The 19319-nt window shown below is 47.5% G+C and overlaps 1 protein-coding gene across 1 annotated transcript in view; it reads left to right on the top strand.

Annotated features, from left to right (window-relative positions):
• The window catches only part of SHQ1 (SHQ1, H/ACA ribonucleoprotein assembly factor), a 39810-nt gene extending 37334 nt beyond the window's left edge, over nt 1–2476 (top strand). The window contains exon 12 of the mRNA XM_083869314.1: nt 1410–2476. Coding sequence (XP_083725440.1) covers nt 1410–2058 — 649 coding nt within the window. The 3' untranslated portion in view covers nt 2059–2476. The remainder of the gene's footprint in view (nt 1–1409) is intronic.
• The last annotated feature ends 16843 nt before the right edge of the window (nt 2477–19319 follow it).

Raw genomic sequence — 19319 nt, 5'->3', positions numbered from 1 at the left:
CTGGTAAGAACGTGTTGCATTTAATCCTTAGCTTTAGATTCAAAAATTCTAGAAGTATAAATTGTTTTCTGTTGCTTTACTTCTGAGAAAGTTCTTTCTCCGTTTCCTAGTCAGTGGGTTGAACTAAGGAAGTCAAGTGTGTTTTATTCAAAGTTTTTAAAGCATTTAAACGTGGCACTGTCTGTAAAAACGTGCAAGAAGCTGCACTAAATTTCCCTTCCCCCACTTAAAAATACAATTCCTTTAGGAGAAAAAAAAAAAAAAGTGGAAGCATCTATATTATACTGAGTAATTATGCCCCCTGGGAAATAGAATATAAAGATCTTTAAAATCATTCAAGTGAGAGAAGGAGTGCTTTAACTTCTGCCTCGCAGGAGCCGTGTATTACATGCCCAGCTCCTTGCTCCAGTGTCAGTGTGTCGTGCCTTGCAGGTTCACAGCTCTGGCAGAGGAAATGAAACCCAGTCAGTTACTGCAGGATTTATAGCAGACCTGCTGCTGCAGGAAGTGGTGAAAAGCTGATTGATAGTCTGAGGCAAAACTCCACAACAAGAAACAGGATGTAGGTTTGGGTTTTTAGACCCATTTTCCCCTCTCTGCCCTCACCCCCCCCCCCCCATTTCGAGGCACTCTCTTGCTTTTTAGTCTCTATTTATAAATCCACGGTGCCCTTTTCTGGTAAAGCACGTGCTGCCTTCCAACACTCGAGGAAATGGATGGGGCTGGACCAGAGATTTGAAGCCAATGTGGTGTGTCTGCTTTATTAGTGGCATTTATCTAAATGCTCCTGTTCCTCCTGCTGAATTACATTTCAGCTGAATTCCAAGTGAAGGGTGAAGCAGCCAGAGTTACTGAACATCTCCTGTGATTGTGGGTGCACCGGGCTGGGTGGGAGAGGAGGAGCATCTAATCACTAATTAGGATCACAGCATTAGGATCACTAATCAGCCCTGTTCTCTTGGCTCAGGTGCATTTTACAGATGTATCTGGGAGGGTAAGAAACCAAAATGGTTTTGCTGCACATAAACTTCAGCCAGCCAAGCCTGTGCTGCAGAGTGTGCTGCTAAAGACAGCAAACCTGAAAAGGTTTGTTCTGAAATCTCTTCTCCCTCACTGTGCACTGCTGAAGCATCCAGCAGCAGGGTCATTCAGGAAGGTATCCTCAAAGCCTTTCAATGCAATATTATTGTCTAACCTTGTGGGAGAAGTTGCCCTAAATAATTGTAATTATGAATCATTCTGATGCTTTTTTTTTTCTCCTGTAACATCCTCTTTTGCAATCAGGGTTGAAGAAGAAAGTTGTTTGCATACCAAACAAATGGAAGAAACATCTAAGATTCGTGTCCTCATTATCGAATGGGAAAGTTCTGTTTGTCAGGTTCAATAACATATCTTGTTCTCTGTTAAAGGTCAAAAAAGTTGGCTGCACTCTGTGAGTCCTTGCAGAAAGCCACGCTCAGCAAGTCCCACATGGGGCTGGAGCTGGAGGAGCTGGAAGCAGCAGCAGTGCTGGTACAGGAGGAAGAGAAGGCGTTAAAAGCTGCTGGCACAGTTTCCAAGCAACAGCTGCTTTGCTCTGAGTCGGAGACAAGTGACTCTGAAGAATCCAGCAGCACTTCATCATCTGAGACAGAAGGCTCTGATTCAGATGAGCAGGAGTCCTCGACCAGCGAAGATGGGGAAATAAATTCTTTCCAAGGCGTGCTCCAGGAGGAGAGGACAGCTCCACTTATTGACTGTAATGGATTGAGGCAGGGCACAAACACTTCAGCAATGGAGGTCAGTGATGGAAAATCAAAGGTTCCCTTGCAGTCTACCACTCCTCCTGGAAAACTGGTGGAAGAATTAGAAATGCAAATCCGCTCTGCGATGAGACTTTCAGAGCAGCCTGAAGGATTGGCTACTGCAGGCTGCATTTCACAGGAACAAGAAGAAAACCCTGTACCAGAGCCTGACAGATTTTCAGAAGATGCTGCTGGGAAGGGAAATTTCTTGGAGGTGTCTCCCAAGCCAAACCCGTTGCTTTTTCTCTGCAGCACAAATGAAGATGAAGACTAAAGGACTGTGCAGGAGCACAGTGTGACCCACAAAGCTCCCAGCTTGTTCTATAATGAGCTGTCCCAAGGCTCTCCTGTGCTGCACAAAGATGTTTTTCTTTTTTGTTGTTGGAGGACAAGACTGCTTTGAAAAGAATTGATAGGACTATGTGATACTTTCACAGTTATTTTTTTATTTTTCTCCAGTTCAAGCCTCATATTTATTGTGAGAATGTATAATTTCAGTAAACTTCTAGAAACAGTTTTCATTAAGCTTAATCAGTGATAGAATGATGTCCTAATCAAATACAACCAAAATGACTCATTTTAATTTTCTTTAGCTGTTGGGATTTACTTGAAAAATATCCTCATTATGTTTGCAAAAACTTGTTTATGACATTGTACTGTTATTTTAAAATGCTTCATAGCAAACCACTTCAAGTAATGGTTATAAGTTTAAAAGTTTAAATAGCGATGGCAAATTATTTTAAATTATATAAATTCTATATTTTTTGTACCAAATAAAGGAAATGTCTATGCTGTCAATACAAGATCCAATGGTTGTGTCTTTTATGTCTAAGAGATAGAAGTTTATATTTCTGCAGTTCTTCAATAAGTTCTTTCAGCAGTTTTGTCATGTATTGATTCTTTTGTGCTGTCTTTGAAATGTTTCTATGTGAGCACTTCTGTTGCTGTTTGAAGAACAGAAATCCCAATTATTTAATGTTTTTCTGCTGATGCTCTCTGTTCCACCACAGCAGTGTTAACCAGAGTGAAGGAACAACACACAGTTTGGAGATCTTGGAACAGGACTGAAAGCAAACCTGGCCTGGGTAGTCCTGGCTTTGTTAGTCTGGCTCACAGCTTTCCCAACTTATTTCTCATTTTTTGCCTTTAAAATGTTCCAATAATCCAGTCAGGTTAGTGCAGTTTGTTGGCTAATTTATGTTATTGAAATCAGGGGCCTGCTCCCAATTATCTGCTCTTTTGTTACCTGATTTCTGCAGAAGGATTTGAGAAGGTGGAACTGGACCACCACGTTTGGCTCAGCAGGAGCACAGACCCAATAGGAGCATCTGATTCACTCCTCTAGAGAAGCAAGTTTTGATTACTTTTCAACCTTTTTTTTCTATGAAAAAGCGTATAAAAATCCTAAGCTAAAGGACTTATTCTTTACCAGAGCTGTTCCCTGCTGGAAATCAGCAGGTGAGCTCTGTTCCTGCAGCAGCTCCTGCTCAGTGAGAGCTGCAACCCTCACCTGCCAATATGTTTTATGTTCTTAAATACCTGCTGGTCTCTTAATCAGTCTCTGTGTTCTGTTCCCCGGGGGAGAAACCTTTCCCATCCTGTGTGGCAGGGAGCACTTATTCTTCTAAATGCCAGCAATAAAATCCACACTGGAGCTGCCAAAGTCTGAGAGAAAGGGGGGGAAATGCACTTCAGGAGAAAAGAGCAATGGTCCTGCTCTCCCCAAAGTCCAGGGGTGAGCTCAGGAACTTGTGCAGCTCACCAGGGCCTGGAGAAAGCTGTGCAAAACTCTTTGTTTTCTGGTTGTGGGGCTGATAAGGGATGTTGATTGTTGTGGATTGATTGATGGCGGTTTTATGTGACCTCTGTAGGGGTGGGGTGTGAAGTTTTTGCATGTGGGGTGATTGGAATTTCACCTGGGGCTGAGCTACCCCAGCACACGTGGAGTGCTCAGGATGAGCAGTGTCTGTGTGAAAAGGAAGCCTTGAAAGAATGCACAGAGACTTAAAAAAAGAAAAGTGGAGCTTTAATACTGTTTAGCCAAAATTGAGGCTCACTGAGTCTGTGAAGTATCAACACTTGGGGAAAACAAAACAAAAAAAAGCCCAAAAAAACCCCAAACACACACACAAAAAAGGAACTCCTAAGAAGTCACATTTATTTAGAAGAGAGAAGGGAGGCCTTTGAATTGAGGAGTTGACTGGAAAAGGATAGAGATGTCTTAGGGACATCCTTTTTCATGTAGTACTTTAAAACCGAGGTGTTAACAGCAACAAGTGAAACACTGGAAACCATCAGAAGGCGCTAAACAGAAGCAGGATTTGATTTTTATTCCTTTTTCTCATGGGAACAGCACCACATTTCCCTCTTTCCCCAAATTAAAAATTAGAGCTGAATTGATTAAATATCTTTTCTTTCCCTGGCTTTCCCTAATTCCAAACAGATCTGTGAAAAGCTTGTAAAGGCTTTGCTGCACGTCAGAACAAGAAAGCATCGATTAGAGTTGATTTACTGCAATAAATGATAAATATGGCCAAGGCATTGATTCACAGCCCTGAGTGAAGGGGCCGGGTGACCCTCCAGCAGTGCCACAGCTGAGTGTTGTCACAGCCCAGCCGATGGCTCAAGGCTGCAGAAAACAAACAGGGAAACACATGTCAGGCAGATAAATTGCTCTGCTGTTTAGAGCTCTCCGTGGAGGCCATTTGTCTCCGAGATAAGGGAGAATGCACTCCAAAGCCGCGGGGAGATAAGCTGGGAGAAGAAAATGAATGTGGAGCCGCCGTGGTGGCACTTGGGCGGTGGCACAGGGGGCACAGAGGGTCCCCCCAGCCCGGGGTCCCTGCAGGGAGCAGGGGGAGCACCAGGGAAATGTCCCATGGGAACTTGCAGAGCCTTCCTGAACATTTCAGCAGTGGATATTTCTGCCTTTACAGCAAACAAACAAACAAACAGTGTCAGTGTCAGTTGTCTGAGTCACCCAAGTGTTTCCTGAGCCTGTTGTGGGTCTGTTCCTCCCCTTTTCCATGGTGTGTGGGCACATGTGAGGCATGGTTTTGCACTGACACAACTCTGGGTTTGGAGTATTGTGGTACCCATAAATCAGGTTATTTTTATATCCTTTGGTTTTGGAGAAGTAACAGCCCCGCTTTGACAAATGCTGAATTCGGTGACTTGACTGAGATCAGATCCAAAATGCACTTGGTAATGCTGGTTTGCATTTCTTTAAATGTTCTCTCATACCACGAGCCACCCTACTGCAGCAACTGAGCACATCTGGTGGCACTGTGAGGATGCTTGGAGACAAAAACAAGACCCGAGTCCCTCAGGTGAGGACTGAGATGTTGGCAGAGCTCTGTGAAGGGCAGCTCTGACCCAAGAGCAGCTCATTTTTATGGGAAAAATTGATAAACACAGAAAAGGACAAAAAGTTTCAGGCCTAGAAAGCATCAAGGTCAGTAGGTGATGATGTTACTCCCCAGTGACCCCAGGAGCTCTGTGGTCACTCCCTGTCTTTAATGTTGATGTGCTGCCAAACTCAGGAAGGTCCAGACTCTGGAAGGGGAGCACAGAAATAGAGTAAAGAGGAGTAAAACTCAAATCTGACAGTGGAGATTTCTCTGTCTGCCACTGACTTGGGCAGAGCAAGGGGGAGAAGCTAAAATCTGCCATTCCTGATGTATTGTTGAATACCTTTCTGTGTGTCAATATCCAAGTGACTCAAGGCCATCAGTGCCTTGGGAGCTGAGGTGCTCACCCACACCAGCTGCAGGCACTGCTCCTCTAAATCCCTGGAAATTTGACAAAGCTGGTCAAAATTAAATCCCAGAAACCTCTTAAAAACCATAATGTGTCTGAAGGCCTGGCCTCTGTTCCACTGTGTGTCAGTACCTCCAAAAAACACCTCTGAGCCCTCTGTCCAGAGCACCTGTGAGGCCTCAGCACCACCTGAACAAGACTTTGGTGGCTCTTTGGGTCCTTTCCTCAGGCAGTTCTGGGGCACAGCTGGCTTTGAGTCCATCACCCAGGATAAAACCCACTGGGTGTGTGCAAGACCTGGAAACAGATCCCTGGCAGGAGGATCACCTTCCTTGAAGAGCCCAGAAATGTAAAAGCCTCTCTCACTCATCACTGATTTGGTTTGTACCCCTCTTCTCCATGTGGAAAACTCCCTTTCTTGAGTGTCGTCCTGCTCCCATCACTGCTCACAGGATGCAGCACACACGCTCTTTATGTCAATATATTTTATATTATATATTTATATACTATATACTATTATATACTATTATATACTATTATATTATATACTATTATATTATATACTATTATATTCTATTATATACTATTATATTATATACTATTATATACTATACTATACTATACTATTATATTATATTATATTATATTAATTTATAGGGCACGGAGAGTTGCTGCTTGAGGTTTGCAGCCCTCGGTTTGTGCTTTTGGCCCTGAGTCAGTGATGGGGCGAATGGCTGCAGACATCCCTCATAATCCTAATTATGGACGTGTGAGAGATTTGGGAGTGGAGCTCATAAACGGTAATGAGATGTTTAAAGCATAAATCAACAGAATATCAAGATGGGACCAGCTCTCCTCAGCTGTGCCCCCAAACAATCCAGGTGAGTGACCTGCTGGCTGTGCCCTCCCTGCCAAGGGCTGCCATTGCATCTCATCCCCTGCCCGCAATTCTTGGCAATTACGCAGAAAATGTCCCATTTCCCGCCGTAAATAAATAGGGATCCGTGTTTTGCCTTGATGTAACTCCACCTCCTCTAATATGCTGCATTGTCCATTGATTTGCCTAATTATGTGTATTACAACCGCACGAGGCGGCGGGTAGCAGCAGGGGTCCGTGCTGGGGAGAGGAGGAGGGTGATTGCTCCATCTGTTCCTCCGAGCTGCCGGGAGAAGGAGTGGGAAATGGAGGGGAGGAATTACCATCTCGTGCAGGTGCCTCTGAAAAGGGGGAATCCCACCGCCAGGTGCTGGCAGGCGGCTCTCCTGAGCTCCCCGCGTGTTTAATTACCCTGCAGCGAGTCTTCCCACCAAGAATTAGAGCAGGCAATTGCTGCCGGAGCCTTGAAACAAAACAGGGAGAGGAGCAGGGCTTCATCCATCTCGCTGCAGAGACCTGCGTTTCCCATCCAGCGAGATTCATGCCCCATCCGGCCGAATTTAAAAGCACTTACCTGGAATTAGATGATTAATATTGAAATCCCAATGTGGGTGTGCAGCAGCCAAGGTCAAAAGCATCCCCAGCTGTGAATCTGGGTTCCAGGGATGACAGTACAAAAAACCCCAAGTGTGATGCTTTGTGCTGTGGATTTAAGGAGTTGCTCAGGGCTGTGGGAGCAGGGGGAGCCAGGAGAGCCCGGGATGAGCTGTCAGTGGCTGCTGTCCTGAGCAAGGAGCTTTATTCCTCCACAGCTGCTCCCAGGTCGCTGATGGATCAGGGGTGGCAACAGGGTAATGTGCTGCTCGTTCTCCAGCAGGTAACTCAGCAGATCAGTCTGTTAGTCCGACTGGAAAATACCTGAGGGATAAAAACTGCCCAGAGCCTCTTGTGTACCATCATAACGTGGGGCTGGAACGTCCTGGGGATAGCACACCTGGAGGGAGAACACTGTCAAAGCCAAAGTCGTGCTGTGTATCCTGTGGTGTTTTAAATTGCTTTAGCACCTTTTTGTGGGTTTCTGCACCTGGGGGCAATGCTGTGAGGAGTCACACACGATCCAGGCCGTGTCCAGGTGATCCTGCAGCGCCCTGGGGGAGGATCCCAGCTGGCTGCATCCACACAGGCTGCATCAAAGGGCTGCAGGAGCTGTGAGACTGAACCGAGGTGCCTGGCAGTGCTCCAGTCCTTTATCCACGGTGGGAAGGATTAGACAAGGATTTGGGCATGGGGCGCCAGGGGGAAGTTGCCTTTTACCCCATCAGTGCCAGTGGTGGAGGGGGTGGAGGCTCTCAGAGGGTAGGAGGAATAGCACTGCCTAAAAATTGGGATAAGTCTCTATTCCAAGAAGACACTGATGTTAACACAATCATGCTCTGAAATCCTGAAGGTTTGAGCAATGAACAATTGCACTGATACACCTTTCCTGAATCTATTTATTACACAGGACGATTTTATTATTTGGACAATGCTCTCAATGCTCACAATTTGGACAGGGTGGGACTCTTGGGGTGTCCTGTGCAGGGACAGGGTCTGGATATGGATGGTCTGTACAGGTCCCTTCCAGCTCAGGATATTCCAGGATTCTGATAGCTGAAACAGCTTGTGGAGCCTTAATATCCTGCTCTTAATAACGCTAATGGAAAGTCCTAAATCACACTTTGATTATAAACTGCAAAGCTGTTGGGTGTCAGTGCAAAGCCAGCAGGGGCAGGGAAGGGCGTGTGTGCACCCACACGAGTGTGTGTGTGTGTTCATCAATTTGCTTTTCAGAGTGGCTAAAAACAGAAGCCTGAGGAGATTTCCCTGCGAGGTGATTTCCCTGGATGCTGCTCCTTGTGCTAATGGTATCCTCTCACCAGAGAAAACATCCCACTCCAGAGCTGAAGTGGTTGGCAGGAGCTGTAATTAAGGTGTGAAGAGACTTTCCACACAAGAACCTGCTTTCCCTTGTTGGGCTCCTCGCTTGGGAGCAGAGACTCTTTGGCAACCGGCTTTTGCACATGGGCTTGGAAGCCTGTTTGTGTTCTTGCTACTCTGTTTGGATTGCTAATCCTCCAATTTGCACCTCAAATCTCTTAAAATAAAACAGGGGCAGAAATGTTATCGCACTGATTTGCAGTAATAAGTGTGAGAGAACAAAATATTTATAATATAAATATTCATAATACAAGTATTTCTGGACCCAGCTTTATCAAAACCTCTTTCTCAAACTACAATTAATACATTTTTTAAATACTGCTAGTTGCTAGAACAGTAATTCTGAGGCTTAGAAGTATGGTTTAGGGTTTTTTTTCTTAAAGATTTGTTGGTTTTATTAATTAAGTAAAGATTTATATGGGAAAAAGAGAAACTAAATAAAACAGTGATGTATTAGCTCGGTAAGAGAAGTGATTCAATATGAGAAAAGTCACAGACCAGTCCATTAGGAGAATCTGTTGGATTTGGGGGAGTCATGGGAAGATATTTTCATTGATAATATGAAGCAGATCCTGGTGCACATGGGACTGCAGGAGGCTTTGTGCTGGGAATGCCCAGCCCTGAGCCTGTGGCTGCTCAGGGATCCACATCCTCCTTCCCCATGGGCTCTGACCCGACCAGACCCTGCACAAAGGGCTGGAGCTGCACTATCAGCTTTTCCTGCCTGCTAATGTTGCTTTAAAACTTTAAAACAGCCCCGAGTTCCTTGAAATTGGCTGGGTATTTCCACTGGAACCCACCCCAGGCACCAGGAGGGATGAGGACAGGTAATTTTGACTCATTGCTCTGTTTTCTTGAGTGGCCATGGCCTCCCTTACACTCCTGGCACCCCACATCCCTGAAGATTCCAGCAGTAAAGCTCTGCCAGGCAGTGGTGCTCCCCAGTCACAAGCAGTGAAATCTGTGTTCATATTCTATTTTTCTCTTCAATTTACATTTTGCTGGCAAATTACTGAGATTACAGGTTAACCAGTGGTGCAGAGAAAGTGGGTGATCTGGTGTAACTGGGCCTGAACGCTGGAGCACAGCAGTGACAGCTACAAGCTGTCAGGGCCCTGCTGGGATATCAATTTTAGATGGATGTTTTATAGATCAGGGGAAAACGGACGGGATGAGTGGCAGCGGCGGGGAAAGTGCAAATACCCGGAGACATCCAAGGCTGGGAATGTGGTTTGAGTGCTGAACTGCCCCTCGCATTACACACGCAATTACAAGCTCTGTGGTGAGCAGATGGGAGCTCCAGGGAGGCTTTAAGCTGGCGGAACGTGCGCGAGGGAAGGCAGGAGGAGATATCCAACCCTCCCCTGGAGAGCGCGAGCCGCGCTCCCGGCTGGATCCATTCCATGGCCGTGCTGCTGTGACTCTGCTCTGGGGAGCTGCTGCTGGGTTGAATCCATCCTAAAGATGGCCCAAAAAGTGCCTGTGGAGGCTGGCTCTGTGCTCAACCACATTCTCATTCTGCCACTGGGATATGGTGAGACCTCACCATGTCCTGCTTTCCTGGGAGCTGCAAAGGCTGAAGGAGCAGAGCAGAGAAGCTGCTGAGCAGGGAGCAGTGAGCCAAGGCCACAGGTTGTGCTGGCCTTTCCTCAGCATTCCCTGAGCTTCCAGGCTTTGATGAGACTTCTGGGTGCTGCCATGTGTCAGGGTCCACAAACATATGATGGTTTGTTTTAGGGATCTCAGAGCGCAAAAGACACAGCAGGGGATAACTCAGTTTACTTAAACAAAAAACGCACCTTTATTTAGTGCCAACAAATGCGATAGTGGGGAGAGAAAATAAAGAACAGTGAGAAAGATAGAGAAAAAGGGGAAGGGGATTATAGCTACCAATGTGGAGGGACGAGTCCTCGAGGCCTAGAGATGCCCATAGACATGATCTTCTCCAGTGGGGTGTACACAAAAGTGAATAGGGATCTCCAGAGTTTTTTATAGGTTGGTCAAGGCAGGGACCAAAGCGAGGGGACAGAGCCAAGGCAGGAACCATTTGTGTCGAGGTTGGTGCTTAGGAGCAAGCTGCAAGCCATGCCTCTGGTATGGACAGACCAGTTAGGACAGGCAGCCTCAGCTCAGTCCACTGTGACCAGTCCCATTGTTCTTGCACTCTGTTCTCATGGAGATGCACACCAGTCCTCCGAGACTTGGCAAATGTTCCACCTCAGCCAGGCCAGGGCCTCCCTTCAGAGTCTGGGGTCCCAGTCCCCAATCATTGGAGACAGTTGTGAGGGATATCACATCCCTGGACAGACTCTGACACCGTGTGCTGGAGGAAAGCCCCCTGTGGGGACAAGGACATTGTGGCTGGAGAGTGCTTTGCTTTTCAAACTCAGTTGTGGCTGCTGCTCTTCTGTCCCGAGCTTGACTTTGTGTCCTTCCAGCAGCCTCCTTCTCTTCTCAAGGAAGCCTGTCCTTCTCTTTCATGAAGAAAGAGGCTGGAAGCTTGGCCAGAGGTGAGACCACAGCTTTCCTGGCCTCTTCACTCGCTGGTAAATTTGCATCTTGCTTTGGGAAATATAGACAGGGAAAAAATGGACACATCTGGCTTAAAAATAAACTGCCGAATTGCAATTTCCATCAGCTCCAAGAGGCTCCGAGGTGCCCAGCAGTGGCCACTGTGGGTGGGGTGGGAAATCCAAACCTGGAGATTTCACAGGCGACAGAAGAGCTCCATGCAAAACACTCTGCACGACTCGAGGAAAAGCTGCGAGTCGCCAGCCTGAATTTTCACTCCACCCTAGTCCAAAACCAGCCCCTGGCAATTCTTTGCAGGCTGAGATTAATCCGTGGGCGTCTTTAATCTCCAACTCTAAATGGGAGCAGAGTTTCAGTGCCCGCCTGCGCCGGGGAGTTCCGATTCTCTTTTCCCGTTACTTTTTCCCTATTGCTACAACAATTAATTAAGAACGGTTCTGCTGAACCCTGTTGATTCATTTGGCACTTGGAAGCTTAATGAGGTGTGAACCCGCAGACTGCGGCATCGGTGTAGCTGACACGGTAATTTATATCAATTGCTGTGATTAGTCCAGGTCCTCAATCACCGCGTTGTTTCTCCGAGCAATCTGTCACAGCCCGGACGGGGGGACCTCAGTGCTGGGTTTCTCTTACACTGCCAGCAATGTTCTCGAGGTGCTGCTAAACAAGGAAAATACAACTCATGGGATGCTTTGAGAATAGCAACGCTCAAATTCGCTTTGGTACTGACATGTTATTTTCTCTCCTGAGATGACTGAGATGCAGCCCTGGTTTGCAGTTAGAGCAGCTGTGGGGTTGGGGTGCAGGTACCTGTGTTCTGGGAGGGTGTTCTTTCCAGGTCAAAAGGTCTTGTTGCTTCAGCCTGTCAGGAGCTGGCTGTGAAAATCACTCTGTGGGTTGCCGTGCTCGCTGTGCCGTGTCGAGATTATTCATCGGTTACTTGAACTTCTGCAAATTCAGCCCAGGGCCGTTGGAGCCACCCCGGATCTCTCTGCCCATAACACGGGTCGAGTGGAGCACAGCAAGGGCTGTGGGACCTCTCTGCAGTCACATCCCCACTAGTTATGTCCTTGGTGATGGCACTGCATCCTGTTAACCTCTGTATTCTAACAAAAGTCATGGAATCATGGAATGGGTTGGAAAGGATCCTAAAGACCTTCCTGTTCCATCTTTACTGCCAGGGGCTGGGGCACCTTCCACTGTCCCAGGCTGCTCCAAGCCCCAGTGTCCAACCTGGCCTTGGACACTTCCAGGGATCCAGGGGCAGCCACAGCTGCTCTGGGCACCCTGTGCCAGGGCCTCTCACCCTCACAGGGAGGAATTTCTTCTTAGTGTCTAATCTAAACCTGCCCTCCTTCAGGTTGTCACTACAATTCTTGTGAAAAGTCCCTTTCCAGCCTTTTAAGCCCCTACAACCACAAAAATGCAACTTTTTTTTTGAGTTTTGGAAACAGCTGGGTGTTGAGGCATCACCAGAAAGAGAAGGACAAGCTTCCTTTTGGCACCCAGGGCTCAGCAAAGCCGCCACAACTCAAATCATCATCTCTGCTCTTCAAAAATACCTGCTTTATGGGCTGGAGCATCATCTCCAGGTATCCCTGAGCACACCCTCCTTGTTTGCTGTGTGAGGGTGGTGCTTTATGCGCCACCAGGGAGCCCTTTGCCACCTCCTGGCTGGGGACAAGGGCTGAGATGGGCAGCCAGTCCCTTGGTGGCAGCTGCTGGAGGCAGAGGAGCACAGCAGGATGCAGGAGTGGGGCCGTAAATCAGCCCTGCTGATGGGGAGTGGTTTAAATCAGCCTCATTGAGCTGGTGTGGTTTCAATGGAGCTGGTGCTACTTTTGTTTATTCTATGCCTGGTTAATGGGAAAATAAACAAACCACCCCCCTGAAATGAAACCAGACATGGGATAAACTGAGCTATACCAAAATAAACCCACTTCGAATTATTCCCTTACGCTGGCTCTCCAAACAGGAGAAATGGGTAACATGAATAAATCTAAAAAGCTGAACAATAAAAGTAAAGATCTTTTTAATGCTCACGGAACCAGCAGGAAATCTTTAAGTTGATTTTTCTGGAAAAGAAAATTCTGCATATGCAATGTTAACGCTTTTAAACTGCTCAGTGAGGCACGGGCACATCATTTCTGTACCATTGCAGATGTGTAAGCTAATTTTAACACCCCTTCTATTTTCAGCACAGAGTCCTTAGAGTAAGTGAGCGTTTGACCTGTAACCACTGAAAGTAGTGTTCACTTTGGGGCCTATATGTAGAGAAATATAATTTATTTTAATGATATTTAAGCTAATGAGCTTGGCTAATAGATATTTTTTGAAGCCCTTTATGGGGGTTCAGTCATGGGACAACACGCCACTGGGTACAAATGCTCATTTACTCTGCAAAATGTCAGAGAATGGCCCAGCTATTAGTAAAGTGCATTCTGTTTGATTTTAAGAATATATTTCCATATAAATTACTGGCCCTGGAAATGAAATAAATCAGCCAGCTATTCAGTGAGATCTTAAATGTTAATTGAGAGTCGTGGGAGTGGCTGGAGCCAAAGGAGAGGAGGATGTGGAGGATCTCCCTGGGTGCTGGTTCAGAGGCTGCCTCACCCCATGGCTTGACCAACAGGCCTCCCATGTGTTCACCCCAGCTCTGGATTCACTTCTGCTGCTGGAGATCCTGGCATGAGACCTCCAGGTGGCTGGGCACTGTCCTGCCATCCTGGTGCCACCCCTGAGCAGGTTGGGGTCAGCTGGGCGGGCTGGGGCTGCTCTCCTGAGCAACTTGGACAGCCTGGAAGTGAAAAGTGAGCCCTGAGGGAGGAGGAGGAGGATTGAGAAACTGTCTGGGGACCAGAAGGGTGATGATGGTCAAATGAGTCACCCAGTCTGGGTGTAGGCACTTGAATTACCATGTGTAGGGTTGTGTCAGATCAGCTTCTTCCCAATGGACCTGGTTGAATTTGGGGTACCAGGATGGTTCCTTGTGTGTTCCTTTTTTATTTTGCTCAATGGCAGCTAACCAGTGTTTCCCACTGAGGGAAGATGTTTCTTCCACTGGCACCAGCTTGAGCTGGTCATGTTTTCAGCAACCCCAGAACTTTGCAGAACTGGGCAGGGAAAAATGTATCTGCAATGTCAATCCATCGGGAATACCAGAAGGGAACAGACTTTGCGAGGTCTATTTTCCTGCCCTCAGGCAGGTTGATCTGTGTCGAAATCATTCCCAGAAACTGTTTACTTAACCCCTTCCTGAGCTTTGCCAGCACTGGAGATCCCCCAGTGTGTCCCTGCCAGCACTGTTTGGGTTTTGGTTACAGCCTGTGGGGTGGATGTGTTGTTACACAAACACTTAATAACAAGGACAGAGGGTTTCTCCTCTCTCCTTATTAACAGCAGGGATGTGAAGCTCCTTCATGCCCCAGAACAGCAGCAGCAGAGGATGGGGGGGCAAGGGCAGCAATTAAATCTGTGTCAGTGCTCTCTGTGGGCAAACCCTGAGGCTGCTCAGGACCCTGGATCTGAACCCCCCCTTCTGTCAGGTGGAATAATCTGGCTTTGTGCTGTGCATCCTGCTGCCAGCCTCACTCCAGAAGTTCCCCTGCTCTGATCCACAGGTAAAGCTGTGCCACCTCCCCATGCCAGCAGCCCAGGCCTGCGCTGAGCAGATGAAAGATTATAGTGATCAATTCGGTGAGAAGGGAGATTTTTCTCCATCTGTCCACCCTCAAGGCTCTATTACCTCATAAACCATTCCCTGAGACATCAGGAAAATTGAAGCTGTTCAGGAATGGAGGAGACAGTTAACCCAGAATGGATGAATATCCCACACACTGGATCTCTGGAGCAGGAGGGGAGCAGCCAGCCCAGCCTGTGCCTCTCCTGCACCACCCTGGCTTTTTGCCTCAAATCCCGATGTTTTCACTCCTCTCTGAGCTGCTCCACTCAGCCAAGCACATCCAAAGTCTCCTCCCCTCTGCTCAAGGATGTCTCTGCCCTGAGCCAGGGGAGAGCAGGGCTGGGATGGAGCCCCCAAAGCTGTGGGAAGAGCTCATTAGCAGAGCCCGGGGCTGACAGGCTGGTCCTGGCCGGCCACAGCGATTTTCCTCTCGTTTGGAATTCAGGCTCCGTGCCCCGGGGCTCTCTGCTCGTTCAGCGAGTCCGTGTGCGATGTGCTTTGATTGGTTTGTATTTTAAGGGAACAGCAAAAGATGGAGAAGACACTTTACAGGGTCTGTGTTTGTGCAGATATCATGTCAATGATTCCAATCCTCCCAGCTGCATGAACACTCCGTGCAAACATTTTTGAGATGTGGAAGGTCAGCTCTGGAGGATAGGGCAGGTTTCCAGCTGGGAGTTGAGGACACAGCAGAGCCCCTGCCTCCCTTTCCCTCTTGGGGCTGGATGAACTGGAGGGATAAAATCCTCATCCTTACCCAGGTGTGCCTCCATCCCCACCCCGATTCCTGCAAGAAATTTAACTCTTTTCCTCCTCCATCACTTCTTTTTTTTCTCATTTCCTTACTGCTACAGTGGAGAACATTTGTTACAACTCCAACTAAACTTCTTGCCAGCCAAAGATCTTCAGGCCATTCCCCGGCCAGACCAGAATAAAAGGGCTGAGCCACTGGGTTTGGAAACATCCTGCAGGGAAAATGCTGTGGGTGAATTTGCAGGTGAAGGAGAAATCCAAGGGGTTTCTGTAGGTGCACAGGGGTGGTTTTCCTGAGGGCCAGGCATGGCCAGGGATCAGGAGTGGGAAGGTGCTCCTTGGAGAATTTGGGAGCTGCAGGGCAGCCCTCAGCCTTCCTCTTCACCCTGTTCAGCCTACGGGTGCTCCAAAGCCCTGAGGAAACGATGGCGCTACATGATTTTATTTTTTGCCTGCAGCCAACTTTCTGCCAGGAAAATTTCTCCCACGTATCCCGAACTGAGCCTGCGTGGGCAGCCCCCAGCAGCTGGTGCTGTCTCCCACCAGAGCCCAGTGGCAGTGAGTGTGGCAGGGAGGCCAGAGCTGCATCCCAAAATAATCGGGGTCCTCACGAGATGGAGAGCGGCAAGCTCAGCCTGGAGGCATGAAAACCACTTATCCTACAGAGATGCCCCTGGAGCTGTGGGTGATGATGGCCCAAGGGAGAACCTTGTGAGAGCACATCAGCCCACTGATGCTGCAGGAAAGAGCTCAGCTCTTCCCACAGCCACCATCCTCCTGCCATCCCTGTCCTCATCCTCCTGCCATCCCCGTGTCCCTGCCATCCCTGTCCTCATCCTCCTGCCATCCCCGTGTCCCTGCCATCCCTGTGTCCCTGCCAGCCCCGACCCGCAGCTCCCTCTGGGCTTTCAGATGCTTCCACAATGCCAGCAAGGGTTGGGAGCAGCATGCTATTGTAAGCATGAATGCAGAACCAGTCCTTTTCCTACCAGCTGTCAAAAAGTATTATTTAATCTCAAATAGCTCTCAGTGGCTTTTTTTGTTGTTGTTGTTTCCTTTAGTTTGTTTTAAGAAGGTTGTTGAGTGTGAGAAAGCAGGAAACAGTGTCAATAACACAGTGGGTTTTTTTTCTTTTCACAGACACCCTTTGAACTCCCTTTACTCTGCCTCCCCTCCAGTTGCATTTACACACCCTATAAATAACCTTCCAGGGCTTTGAAATGCTTTTATTAAAGCTAAGAGTGGAGATTTTTTTCCAAATCCAGCGTTATTTGCTGCATTATCTGTAGACAACCTTCAGCATAATTACTATAAATGGCTTTAGGTTTTAACCCGTCCCTGTGTGTGCTGAATGAGAAGGAAAACCAGGCAGGAAAGTGGCAGAAGCTTGGGAAGGAGATGATGGATGTGCTGGGACTCCATGGCCCCAGTCTCTGGGGTCTGTGGGGTGAGGGGAGCTGAGTCCAAGCCTGACCCAATTCACTGCCACTGCCATCCTTGGGGACAGTGACCTGGACACTTGCAAGGTCCTACAGGAGCACTGGATGTCTGAATCCTGCAGTCCCTGCAGTGACAGCTCTGCTGGGGGCACTGGCACCAGTGTTTGGGGGATGAGGATTGTGGCTCCATGAGCAGGGTCTCCCCAAGCCCAGCCTGCCCTGCCCAAAACCCCTGCAGGTGGAAATGTATCACCTCTGCACCCAAGGAGGGAACCTGCACCAACATCCTCGTGTTTGGGGTCAGTTCAGCACAGTCTGGCTTTCTGGGATGGATATTTCTGTCCCTTAGTTGTTACTTTAGGCTTTACCTTGGTAACTCCCAATTTTCACCAATTTGAGCCAGAAAATGATGGTCTTTCATAATAATTCCCTGCTGCCCTGCAGCTCTCTGTTCCTTTCTTTCCTATGCCAGAAGCATTGGAGATGTGGCAATGAGGTTTTGGAATTTCTCTGCTCTGGGTTTCCTTCCTTCCCACTGTCCTTTGTGGTGCAGCAAATTGAGGGGAACCACCTGTACAGTTTTTACTGACCCACATTTTGCTCTTCTCCCTTTATTTTATTTTTTTTTTTTCTATTAGTCATCACTAAGGCTATGGCTTAGAGAGTGCTCAGGTGAAGTTTTGCTGTTTTCTGGAAAACCACCACGTCCCTTCGTGCAGCCCTCAGTGACAGCAGATGGAGCTTTCTGGAAACTTAACGAGGTGTGAGACCACTCCCTCCAGCCTTACAGCCCCCAGGAGTGTTTATCTCTGCCTCTTAACTCACTAAATGATGAAAATCTCCTTCAGCATCATCAATCTTCAATTTTCTGTGCCACAGGGCTGATGGAGGGAACTCCTGCAGCTCACCTGGACTGGGCGTGGCTGTGCCCTGATGAATGTCCCCTGCAGCCACCTGCCACAAGAGCTGGATCTAGATGGCCTTTAAGGTACCCACTAACCCAAACCATCCTCTAATTCTATGATTCTGTTAATTTGAAAGTCAGGAAATCACAAAATCAATATTTGATATTGTGATATTTTGAATTAATTGAAATTTTTCTGTTGGCAAACATTTTTTTCTTGTTATGCTAATAACTACAGAGGTACAGTTAAAAAAAATAGCTCCTCAATATGATTTTAACTAAGAAGTTAAGTCTTTACCATAATATTAAATAGAATAAAAAAATCATGACTGTGGTGGATTAAACAGTCTTTAATGCATTTATTCTTTCACAATGGATGTCACTGGAGGTGGATATTTTTGGTAAGGGAAATGAAAAGTAGACAAAAAAAAAAAAAAAAAAAAAAAGACTCTTGGGAAAATATTATAACTGCCTAAAAGTAAACCCACTAGTCCTGAAATATTTATAAATACATTGTTGGTATTATTAGGATGATGCATTTTGGAGGAACTGAAGGAAGGAGGAATTTTCCTGACCAGTGTGCTGGGAGCCTGGCAGGTAATTTTCTATTCTAGATGCAGCTTGTGCAGGCGAGTGCGAGCGATGAAGGGCATTAGCTAAATAAGAGATGATTTAGTGGTGATGGCACTGTTGGTCCACAGATCCCACAGCTGCTAAATTTCAATATAAACTCCGTAACTCTGGAGGCAGAAAGAACCAAACACGCACAAGAGACTGTTCCTGAATATATTTTTCCCCCCTCTCTCCAATAAAAGGCACAAATAATAGCATATTTTTCAAAGTGCAAAGCACTTTACATTGCAAATAGTTACATTAAATTTACATTTCATGGGTGAGTGGCCATAGCTGCTGCTTGCCACATCCTTGCTGGTGACACTGCAGCAGTTGTTCATGATCTAGTGCCCACTGGGCTGTGTGTGCCTGGATTGCCCAGGAGCAGAGGGGGCTGAGGGCAGAGCACTCCTGAGCTCCACCAGCACCTCCCACAACCTTGTCTTCAAAGTCAGAAGGGAAAGGATTGGGAGCACAGGTGGTGAGAGAAGGTCTTGTGCAGCAGCAAGGTAGTGAATTGGCACTGGTGAGGGCTCACCTCAAGTGCTGTGTCCAGTTCTGGGTGTCTCAGTTTAGGGTGGACATTGAGTGCTGTGTCCAGCTCTGGCCCCTCAGTTCAGGAAGGACATTGAGTGCTGTGTCCAGCTCTGGCCCCTCAGTTCAGGAAGGACATTGAGACACTTGAGCACGTCCAGAGGAGGGAACGAGGCTGGTGAGGGGCTGGGAACACAAACCCTGTGAGGAACAGCTGAGGGAGCTGGGGGTGTTTATCCTGGAGAAAAGGAGACTCAGGGGTGACCTGATCACTCTCCACAACCCCCTGAAAAGTGCCTGTGCTCAGGTGGGGTTGGTCTCTTTCTCCAGGCAGCACTGACAGAAGGAGAGGACACAACCTTGAGCTGCACCAAGGGAAATACAGGTTGGATATCAGGGAAAAGTTTTTTACAGAAAGAGTGATAAAGTACTGGAATGATCTGCCCATGGAGATGGTGGAGTC

The sequence above is a fragment of the Zosterops lateralis genome (assembly GCF_965231275.1).
Source record: "Zosterops lateralis genome assembly, chromosome: 11".
NCBI classification, from domain to species: domain Eukaryota; kingdom Metazoa; phylum Chordata; class Aves; order Passeriformes; family Zosteropidae; genus Zosterops; species Zosterops lateralis.
The sequence above is the reverse complement of the archived record's forward strand: the minus strand, read 5'-3'. Positions and strand labels throughout refer to the sequence as shown.